This window comes from Tachypleus tridentatus, chromosome 13, assembly GCF_004210375.1.
Source record: "Tachypleus tridentatus isolate NWPU-2018 chromosome 13, ASM421037v1, whole genome shotgun sequence".
NCBI classification, from domain to species: domain Eukaryota; kingdom Metazoa; phylum Arthropoda; class Merostomata; order Xiphosura; family Limulidae; genus Tachypleus; species Tachypleus tridentatus.
The window spans coordinates 209,478,390-209,490,836 of NC_134837.1; the positions used below are offsets into that span (position 1 = coordinate 209,478,390).

Sequence of the window (12,447 nt, forward strand, 5' to 3'; positions counted from 1 at the left end):
CATAAAGTAAGACTGGATTCAAACTTTGCACTCAATACATTTCACCAAGTTCACCTGATGTTACAGGCATAAATACTGATCACAAATGTTTTTGGTTTTTTTTATTAAACTTAAAATATTACTGGCTTTTGAAGATATTATATAAGTTATCATAAATATAAAACATTGATGGTTTTCACATTAAATGAAAAATGAATTCATTACAACTAAATGACTTAGTATTAAAGTCTTACTCTTAGAAATTTCAACTGAGGAATAAACCAGTAGTAGTTACAACAATGAGAACTAGAGTAATATTATCAGTGTTTCAAAAGAACAAAGTGGTAGTAGGTACAACAATGAGAACTAGAGTAATATCAAAGTTTTGGAAGAACAAACTGGAAGGAGGTACAACAATGACTGGAGTAATGCTATTGGCAGTTGACACTGACAGTTTTTAAAGTTTCTGGTGTGAAACTTACAGAAAAAAAACCTTCATAAAAAGTTGGTTTAATTCAAAACCCATGAATGAAAATGGTGATATAGATATAGCACCTGCTTCAGAAGAACAGAAGAATTGGTTCACAAGGTAATCTTAAATTACAGTATCCTCAGCTTCTCAGTACTCAAGGTGGTTCTTTACTGTACATAAACATATATAACAATAATCATAAAATAATAATTGCATGATCTGTTTTATAACATAATACAAAAGTTAAAATATTCTAGTAAGTTTAAAAACAAAATACTTTGGCTAACAAATTCTAACATCTTGCATTACTAAAAAGATATTTTATTCATAATTATTCTTTGTATAAGCTTACAAATGAATTTACTGTTTATGAACTAAAAGTTTAACTTATCAATCAGTCTAAGTGTTGGAGAAACATAGGTGAGTGTTTATGTAAAATATGCATCATATACATTCAACTTTCTGTCCAAGTTGTACCAAAACTCCACTAATAATCTTTAGATGAAAAATACTAGAAGGTTTTCTTAATGTTAACCACGTTACCCCATTTAACAGACCGGACTACTCTCTTCTGATGGAAGAACTTGGTTCTTCGTTCAACAACTACAGTGGAGGATTTTTTGCCACGCTGCATCACAGAATGTAATATTCGTCATAAATGGAAAAAGCTTTCAAAATCAAATATCTTTCACCTGGACCATAATATTTTCAATTACACATGTTTATCGTATTGACTGACAAGGAAGACACCCTGTAGATTCTGAAACAATGCATTAAAAACAACTGACAATAACACTAAAACTTTACTTTCATGCAAGACACTTCTAATGCATTTAAAAGATTTCTTAGGACAGAATTTTATCTGCTTGGTTAGATAACAGTTTTATCACTACTGAAGGAAAGGAACTAGCAAGACTTAAATGAGACAGCTAAATATTTACATAATGATGAAACCCTTACAAGTACATCCATCCAAACTGTAGCTACAGTATGTGCTACCATGACTTGTTTGTTACTGGAGAGATGCCAATTTTACCTGCATCACTTATGACTGAGCAGGTGGTTTTTATTAAGAAGTCAAAATACCTCTGTAAAAAGCAATGTTCACTTCAAGCTGTTCACATGCACAGCCTTGCAGTAATAATCAGTGGTTCCAAAGAACAAACTGGTAGTAGTTACAACAACAAGGACTGAAGTAATATTATCAGTGGTTCCAAAGAACACACTGGTAGTAGTTACAACAACGAGGACTGAAGTAATATTTTTAGTGGTTCCAAAGAACACACTGGTAGTAGTTACAACAATGAGGACTGAAGTAATATTATCAGTGGTTCAGGTGAGTAGGTGGTTTTTATAATGAACTTGAAAAACCTCTGAAAGAAATGTTCACTCTAAGCTGTTCACATGCACAGCCTTGCAGTAATAATCAGTGTTTCATAAGAACAAACTAGTAGTAGTTACAACAATGAGGACTGTATTAATATTATCAGTGGTTCAGGTGAGTAGGTTGTTTTTATTATGAACTTGAAAAACCTCTGTAAGAAGCAATGTTCACTCCAAGCTGTTCAGATGCACAGTTTTGCAGTAGTTTAGAAGGTACAGTGCAGCAAAAGAGAAGGCCTTTCACAAATCAGTCAGTTGGTTACATTTTTGTGTGGAAAAAGTAAATCTGCAAATTGAATAATACCATGTCCAAATGTAAGGTATGAATACACATCAACAGTTACCTATAAAAAGTGCTGAGGCAAGAAGCATTGTTCAGTGGAGACATGGAAATGTTGAGAAGAAGACCACTGAAGCACAGTGTGTGAACAGACAAACAATCCATACAGTGTTTCTTATTATACACTTGAATTCATGCTCAATAGCTTCAAAACATACAAAAGCCAAAAACTTTAAATATTTTGATATAATTAGATGCAGTATTAGTTTTTCGAAGAGTAAAATGGTAATTCATTACCACAAGTCACACTTTTGTATTTAAATCACATAGTCTTATGATAAGTAGTAAAAATCTGATGCCTAAATTACATAATAACTGTTACTTATTTATCACCTTCTCCACTAGGAACCATTTATACAATTTACATCTCATTCTAACAAAAACATTTCAATTTTATTCAATTAGCTTTATCACAAGAGGCCAATTAAAATCAAATGAAGTGGTGAACAACAAAATTGGAACAAGCACAGTGGTGAACAGAAACCCTTATATTTGCCCATACCCACCAGGATGTACATACGTTACAGAAAGAACTTCCATTTGGTCCCTTTTGAATATATGTATGTATGTAGAATCTGCCCAAGACTGTGACTAAGGAAGATTATATTGTTCTGCCATTCAATTGTGTGTAATTACATTAAAATCAAACATTTTACACACAACCAACTGGTTTACCCATTATATACATGGGGAGCATTTTATCCTTTTGATTCTGTTACCTATTTGATTATTTGTTCCCCCTCTTTATCCCCCACTCTTACCATAACAAACTAGTTTTATGCATTTCAGAATTTATCACCCAGACATTGGTTTGGCCTGACCTTGGTTACACCATTGGATAGATTTATATTTAGTTACAAGAAATAATAAATCTGATATAAAAGGTTTAGAACATAATAGCATTAAAAATAATCATTGTAATACTATTATTTTTGTGAACATAAATCACCTTGATGAGAATAAACAATAACTAGATACCTAGAGCTGAGTCTATGTTATCATTAGCACTTCAGAATGATTTTAACCATCATGACAAAATGTGGTCAAATAACATTAAAAATTCTGATAAACATACAAAATGATATTTATCTCCCAGCTAACACAACATTTACTAACTTGTCAGATTTTAGAGTTTTGTAAAAAATAATAATAATAGTAGACTGATTGTTTGTTATGTCCAATCTTGACCTTTAAAGGACTAAGATCTAAACAGTAAAACAGTTTTCTTTAGTTTATAGAAACTTCTGTAAGCTGGCCTTGGTGATGCAAAATGACCACACACCCATACAAATTTATAGTCTCCAAACTGGAAAGTAAAATAAACTAAATCAAAACTAGATATCTTCTACCCCCCCTCCCCACATCTAGTAGGATTCATGCACTGCATCATACTAAACAATTTTGTTTTTGTACAATACTCATGAAGAAAAGTGACCACAGAAGTTAGATGTGGTCAGTGTAAAATACATCAGGACCCCCCAAGTAACTAGTAGGTTTAATTATCATATTCAATGCATTTTGATTTTAATTTTATCAGGCACCTTTCAACCAACAAACTCATGAATCCACAAACAAATTGGATACTTAAATAAAAAAAAAAAAAACTGATTTGGAGAAGCCATGAGGGTTCATATGGATAACATCTCTTAACACTTCTAAAATGTTTTAAATAATGTTAATTCTTCCACACAGAATCTTCAAGATAAAATCTGGTTAACTTAATAGTTAAACCAAACACATACACATAATACATCAGTCTATTGACTTCAAATGACTTGCCAAGTGAAAACTTGCATAAACAAACATAAACACTTTGCCCTCTATAAATCAACAAAAATGTCTGTAGAACATGCACCATGCAAATACCTAGTCAATTTCACAATAACCACCAAAATAAATTGTTTAATGTTCCACACACACTCTTCTTTTTAAAACAGGAAATTGCAAAGATATATGAAGAGTTACCATATGGTAAGAACAGCACCATTTATCTCGTTTGTTTTATCACTGACTGAACAGAAGTTAGATAACTATAAATTCTACTTTGAAGTTCAGTTTAACTTTGATTTACATTGTAATCACAAGACTGGGCCTGTTAACACTTTCAAATTCTTTAAACATTATACTTTCGAAAAGTTAAGAGTGTACACGTAAAAAAATTTTCACATCACCTCATTTGATCTTTTCACTATGACTCTCCTCTGGTTTCTTATAATTGTAACCAATTAGACACATTAAATAGTTGGTTGTTAAGCCTTTCCTAAGTAATGGTTAGTGAGCATAACAATAAATTACATGCATCATGAATAACAATGTGTGTAACGATGTGTGTTAAGCTGCCCAGGATAAAAAAATATTTTTGAATTTGTATTTTCAATGATGTTTTGATGCATACAGCACAAAAAAAAAAAAAAACATCAACATTAGGTCACGGAAGTTATTGAACTGCATGTTTGATGCACATATTACAAAATGTCTCAGAAATTGAGTTAGCTTACTCGTTTATATGTGATGAATTTTTGTTTCAGTTGTTACAGTGAGATCCATGTAAACCTTTGCAGAGAAATGCAAATAAAGTACTTAAAAATCTTTCCACTGAAATTTCCTTTAATGTAACGTTAAACAGAACAACCAAAATCTAAAATGTGTTACACTTCAGTAAAATATTTAAACTTTTCCCACTATAATAAAGCTATAACAAAAAGTAAACCTTTATCATAAGTAAGGAAATGCAAGATTTTTAAAACTCTTGTATCCATAGATCAAAAATAACAAATAGGAGGTTTTTATAAAAATCACATGAACTCCCAAACACTGACAAGTGTGTGCTCACTGGAAAGTTACCACATATTTAGTGGTAACATTTTTGTAATAGTGTTTAAATAAATCACAAAAAATATGAAAATAACTATGTTCAACAGTTCTAAATACTTTGTTGTCTTTCAACATTTGTAGTGCATACTGGAAAGATTTACATATTTAGATAAAAAGTTATGAGAAAATAACTTTTACACTTAAAATAAATATAAAAGAATGGATAAAATATATATATTTTTTTTATATGTATCTGGTGTGTAAAGGTATTTTTTTCTTAACTTTTGTTAACATATCTAAATTTCAGAGTTGATTAAAATAAAGATGGAAACTGTTAAGGCTACACAATTAAAACAACTAGATTTTTTTATTAATGAAAAACTTTTATTAAAGTTCTAATTCTAAAATGCAATGACTGGATGCTGACATTGATTATAGGCAATTTTTCTAAAAGAACCTCAGTATATAAACAACTCAACACATTCATGCCAAAAGCAAAGATTTATATGAAAATTGATGCTACACAAAACATTATTAAAGATATGTGGTTACTTTAATTATAATATGATAAAATGTCCATACAAAATTAACAGTTAACTTTACTGATTTTAACATGCAGCTGTCCAATGAACAATTTTTTTTCATTAAATAGCCTTAAGAATCAACAATAATAAGCAACATTGACCTTTTGTTGTTAAAATTATTTATTCTGAGTTTACATAATTAAATTATGCAACTAAACCAGATAGGCAAAGTATAAATAATGCTCAGAATGAATCTTTAACTATTAAATAAATCTTTAAAAAAATTACGCCATGAAATATATTTAATTTGAATTTGACATGATGTAAATTTCCTTTCAATGAAGTACAAAAGCAAGGTTTAAGTTTAATGAAGAACATTCTTATTGTGTTAGATGTATTTTTGCTGGAGTTCATGTCAACTGGTGGGTTACAGACTTTTAGATGGTTAGGACTTCCTTGTTGTCATTTTTTAATTGTTTTACGTGTGCTTTTTCTCTTTCCATTATTTTGCTTTGTACAAGACTTTGGCACGGTTGTTTGAACATTACAAACTGCTGTCAGTTCACACACACACACACACACACACACATATATATATATGCACGTTGCTTACTGAACTTCCTTTAACTAACAACTTCACAAACAGTTGGGCAACAGTCAATTTAGTTTTAATTGTCAAACAGAGTACAATAAGCATTATATTCATGTTAAAAACTTTCTATTGTACAAGGTTTGTCTTCATGGTAAATTCAGTAAAATGCATGTCCTTTTTCTTTTAAAAAAACAACAAAACATTATAGTCCTCAGTTAGATGTTTATCAGCATTGGAGGACCAATTATCATAAAGTATACACTTATTGTACTGTCTCATTTAAATACCAATTGTTCTTGTCGAAAGACCTATTAACTAAAATTATCTTCTTATTGTAAAATGAATACTTAAATTTAAATAATTTTTTTACATGTACATTTAAATGTTTTATAAAAGCACAAGTTAAGGTGGTTTAAATACCTAAAAGAGCGACTCTTGTTTGTAACAAACTGCAGTTATCAAAATTAACAGTTATATTTTGTAGACTCAAATCAATTGTTGCTCTTCAGTTTCATTGAAAACTAAAGTCTTCAATACCATTCATGTGTCTATACAATTTAAGAAATGTTCCTTTCATTGAAAATTAAACAATTCATGCAGAGCAAATGTATGATTTGATGAATACACATAGTTAAAACATTATCATATTCACTGGTTTGTTCTTCCATAATAAATACAACTACTCTGAATATTAGCTTGAAACAGACTTCAAATTACATTTGATGGGGGTAATTAACAAACTAAAAAAAAACTATTACCCTGGAAGTATCTACACTTTTTTAGAATTATTTCTTTCCAATAATAAATATCTAATGCTGTAAACTGGTTTATATACAGGCTATATTAGAGATAGTAATAAAAACCAAGTTTTTCTACTGTGATTATAAAATTGTTATTAAAAGAACTATGTGGGAAGGAAACTTACCTAATTTCCATGACCTCTTTGTTGTTGATGCCATTGAAAATGGAATCAAAGAGAAACAGATGATAGAACTGCACTACTTTTCCTTCTGACTGCATGCAAAACTGTAATAGCTTGGAAATATCTAACCTCTTTTTTATGATGCTTTGCAAATCTGAAATAGAATAAAACACAGGGTTTATTTAAATAATATATGAAGTGTTTTTGTTTTTAAACTTATGGTATACACTCAATACCTTAAGACCTAGATTTTTCAAATTTAATTTCCATTTCAAAGCACTTGAACGACCAATCACAAAACTTTTATAAAAACTTGTGTTATAGGCCTACATCAAAGAGTAAATTAAGAAAAACAGTTGCAGTGAAAGGCCTTGTGTGGCCTTCAATACTCTTATTAACTTCCTTGGAAGCAAGATTAATATCATTTTCCCACATTTAATCACATAGAATGTAAATACATTCATAACGCACAAGTTCAGATTATTTTTGTAACTAGTGTTACATACTTGATTTAGTATAGCATTTCAACTTTAAAAATATGTGAATATAATGAAAAATACACACATGAAATTATTTTTTTCTCCTGATTTTTTATTATTTATTCACACTTTCAGTTTATTGCACTAATTATTTCATATTATTTGGTACTTCACTTTCATAGTCTATAAAAATAGAAACAAAACAGCTGAATTTCCCTTTTTTTCTGTTCCAAAACAAAACAATCAAATAAGCTCTGATACAGGTCTATGATCTCTGCACAAGCTGATTGAAATATTTTTTCTCACTAATTATACGTATTATGTAAATAATAGTTATAATTTAGCTCACTTTTTTTTTTTACTGTATACAAACAATATTTTTCTAATCAACTCTATCAACTAACAAAAATGTTCACAACTATTTCACTTAATAGTGTAATAATACAATAACTTATTGTTTCCAAAATTGTGTGCTGCATACGTTAGCAATTCTCAAGTAACCTTGGTTTGGTAACATGAATTTCACTTATTTTCACCTTGATACACAGTATAACAGTAATTTCTGCCCGTCATAGTCATGGGTATGCTACTAGGCCTGCCACGCGGATTTGTTTACATGTGCCACATTGTTTTGGGCATTAAAAGTGTGCTGCAAGCCAAAAACGGTTGTGAAACGCTACAATAACACGAGTTAATAAAGAATTACTTCCAAACTGTATACAAACTTAGTTTTATTCGAAGTACCAACGCCGTTACAATATTAAATTTAAAGCCCAAAATGAAGATCTAAATTACACAGTATCATGAATCAGCGGGAGTTCGTAAAGTTTATGCTACAGTTGTATAGTTATTATTGCTAATACCAATAGTTTTTACTTCGTTACTGTTAGGTTCTAATGCGATTATCCGCGTGCGTACATAAAATGTTGAAATACATATTAGAATCTAATCTTACTTCCGGAAAGTTTATGACAAAGTCAGCAATTTTTTATTTCTAATCCTATTTAAATTACTCTGTACGACTAAACACGACTACGAATCGTGGTTGTGTGATATTATTATTAAGAGATTAGTATTTTATATTACATTGTCTTAAAAAAGTTAGTTATTAAGTTAGGTTTATATGAGAATATTCAAGAATTAATATTAGTTATTACCTTATTGTTTTTCGTAAGTGGTCGAATGAATGTAGCAAACGAAAGTTGAATAATCCCACTCATTTGATTTCGTAAACATCGCTTATGTAAGAACGTTTTTCCAAAGTACAGTATAACGTCGTTAGACATTTAATTCTAAATTTACAAAACCACACACCATTTTGCTCACTATTCACTACTGCCCTCTGGACTACAAACGACCGTTATAACAACAAGCTAATCCCGGAATATGTCTAAACCTTGTTTTCATTGGTCAAATATTTAGTTGTTTTTTTTTAATTTACTTTTAAGTTATAATGAAAATACTTTATTTTTTTTACAACAAACCCTTTTTCTTCATCTAAGATCATCAGTAAATTCCTTTTTTAAAAATAGATTTCCAGAATATTAAGGTTCTGACCTAAGCAGTCTATGAGCCATGGTATGGTGCAGCAAATTTTTTGTTGTCTTTCAAAATTTGTAGTGCATACTGGGGTTTACGCATTTTGATAAAAGTTTTTAAAAATGCCTTTAAACTTCAAATAAATATAAATTAATACATTCATATTTAAACCAACGTTTGCCTTTGCAGCTTCTTCAGGGTTAATATACATAATGCAACTATCTAAGCGAGTATAAAGAATATAGAAATACAGATGAGAAACTAATATTACTCACGTAAAGCTTATGACAAGGTCAGCCGTTTTTCTTATTAATCCTACTTAAATTACCCGGTACGATTGAGCACGACCACGAATCCGGGTTACGAAATAGCATTATTATGAAATTAGTATTTTACATTATCTTAAAAATAAAAAGTTATAGTTATGTTTATTAACCCTGAAAAAGCCGCAAAGATGTAACGTTGATTTGAATAAAAATATATTATTTCATAATAATCTGGAATGTAAAGGTAATTTTTTCTTAACTTTTATCAATATGTTGCAGTAAAACCATAACAAAATTTAAGATGTTTAAAAAAGCATTTTATTTTTACTAAATTGTTTGTTTTTGGAATTTCGCACAAAGCTACTCGAGGGCTATCTGTGCTAGCCGTCCCTAATTTAGCAGTGGAAGACTAGAGAGAAGGCAGCTAGTCATCACCACCCACCGCCAACTCTTGGGCTACTCTTTTACCAACGAAAAGTGGGATTGACCGTCACATTATAACGCCCCCACGGGTGGGAGGGCGAGCATGTTTGTCGCGACTCGGGCGCGAACCTGCGACCCTCAGATTACGAAGCGCACGGCTTAACGTGTTAGACTATGCCAGGCCCATTTTTACTAAAACAATTTTCAGAATGTGTTATTGCACTTGATTCATAAATATTTTATATGTCTGTCAATAATTTTGTTTCTTATTTTCAAATAACAATGAATTTACAAAGAACGCGCTATCTGGTTTAATGTGCTAATTTGGTATTTGTTATAGTAATACACAAATAATCAATTATATTATGATTAAATGCTAACAAGTGTTGTGTGCGTGTGTGTTTGTTTTTTTCTTATAGCAAAGCTACACTGGGCTACCTGCTGAAGCCACCGAGGGGAACCGAATTCCTGGTTTTAGCGTTGTAAATCCATAGACTTACTGTTGTACCAACAAAAGACTAAATGATAATTATTTGATATTCTGTCAACGAAAATAACTTAATACACAACTGTTAAAGTGAAGAGAGGTTAATAATATCTAACGTATTTTAACGAAAACACTCCTTTACATTAATAATACTAATAGAGACGTAATTCGCAAATGAACAAAGTTTGTTGATGACATTAAAATTTAGGTATTTCTATCTCTATTCAGGATATTGAAGTTTGAGATATTACATAATGGATGGATCATTTGGGAGGTCGGACAAATAATTGTAAGATGCTTTTAAGTGCAAGATAATTTATTTAGGTAAAACCGTAATATAGATGAAAACCAGTAACGTAACTAAAGAAACGGATCTTGACATACTGGAAGATAAATAATTCAGGCAATGCATCATTAAGATTAATATGAGAGGCGAACAGAGATAGGTGGAATATAACGACTGAACGATTCTGGTTAGGCAAGGCTTTGTTGCTGGCAATAGTAGTAGTGAAATAAAAGTTAACATGTTTTTAAGATATATATATATAAAAACACACTAATTATTATTGAAAAATATAATTATCTACACAAATTACAGTTAGGGTTCACTTAGACATTATGTAGAGTTCTGGTCTCATCATCTAAAAAGGATACTGATTTTAATCATAAAAAACATCATACGTCACTGTTCAGAAACAGTGAAATGTTTGTTACGCAGAAATAATAGGTATATATAAAAGTGGCCATAAAACGTTTCGAATTTCTTCTTAGATCGCCATAACAAAAGAGAAAATAACGATAATTTGACAAATAAGAGAATACAAGATTATGACAATGTCGTAATCACAACCTGGTGTAATTTATGGCCTCCCTAAGGTCCATAAATAGAATCATCCATCACGTTCCATACTTTTTGTAATCAAAACGTTCAGTCATAAAGTAGCGAAATTCTTTGTACCGATTCTTAAACCACTAACATTTAACGAATTCATTGTCTTGGACTCATTTTTATTTGTTAAAGAGTTAAAAGATCAAAACTCTTTCAATGAATGTTTTATGGTTAGTTTTGATATAATTTCTTTATTCACAAACATGTCATTGGATGAACTATTGACATTTGCTTGGAGTGTGTGTTTGTGTGTGTTTTTCAGATAGCAAAGCCACATCGGTCTATCTGCTCAGCCCATCGAGGGGAATCGAACCGCTAAAATCAGGGGTTTGGTCATACAGTTTTCCATTAAACACAGAAAGGTTGTTCTTTACAGAATGAATAATTAAAGATCTAAGTTGTTCCTTAGTTAAGCCATGACCAAACTGATATAGTAGCAATGAGATCCATACTAGGACTAGCTATAGCTAACATTTTTTCTGTGCCATCATTCAACAGTTTTGGTTGAACAACTCTGCCCACAAAAATTCAAACCAATATTTTACAAATATTATGCTGATGACACTTTCATCGTCTTTCGATCAAAGTTAGTCAGATTCTTGAGTATTTAAGCTCGTGACTCTTGTCTATACAGTTTAGCTATGAAATTAAAGAAAATAATATCTTGCCTTTTCTAGATGTGATAATTACTCATTAGTGATAAGATTTAAGCTCGTGACTCTTGTCTATACAGTTTAGCTATGAAATTGAAGAAAATAATATCTTGCCTTTTCTAGATGTGATAATTACTCAAATGGTTAAAGGTTTTAATGTCAATATATCAAAAGAACGTGTTCACGGGACAACTTTCCCAGTTTGATAATTTCAGTCCTGCAAAATTTAAAAACAACCAAGTAATATACCTACTGACTCGAGTCTTTAAATCTATTAGATTTATTTCATTTTACACTCTGAGATCGGTTTTCTTTGCAAAATATAATTGTTTAATGGACACCCTAATAAAATGATCGAAACTATCCAGGATATTTCTTGACCAAATATTTGAAACTCCTATAAAAATGTTCATAGTTTTATTGCCCATACTTAATCTAGGACAACAGTGTCATACTTTCTAAACAATTAAGATCTTTAATGAGAAAGTGCTACTAACAAATCAAAGTTAACACCATTTTAAAACCATCTTTTAGGTTAAAACATTTCTTTAACACGAAAGATCGTCTACCTATTTTTCTTCGCTTCTGGATTTATAATTTTGAAATGTTATGATTGCAAAGCCGTTTATACCGGAAAAATTAAACTACATTTACTGTTCACATCCACGAGCACGTGGGAGTATCA

General features: G+C 30.6%; 1 protein-coding gene across 6 annotated transcripts in view; it reads right to left on the bottom strand.

Moving 5' to 3' along the window:
- Positions 1–8,836, bottom strand: part of LOC143235984 (katanin p80 WD40 repeat-containing subunit B1-like) — an 82,114-nt gene extending 73,278 nt beyond the window's left edge. For 3 of the 6 annotated variants that reach the window (XM_076474137.1, XM_076474136.1, XM_076474134.1), the window contains exons 1-2: positions 8,663–8,836; positions 7,030–7,180 (exon numbers count right to left, since the gene is read on the bottom strand). In XM_076474137.1, coding sequence (XP_076330252.1) covers positions 7,030–7,063 — 34 coding nt within the window. In that variant the 5' untranslated portion in view covers positions 7,064–7,180; positions 8,663–8,836. Of the gene's footprint in view, positions 1–994; positions 1,202–7,029; positions 7,181–8,662 lie in introns of those variants that run through there. The other 3 variants (XM_076474133.1, XM_076474132.1, XM_076474135.1) reach the window with 2 other exon arrangements.
- Positions 8,837–12,447: the final 3,611 nt, after the last annotated feature.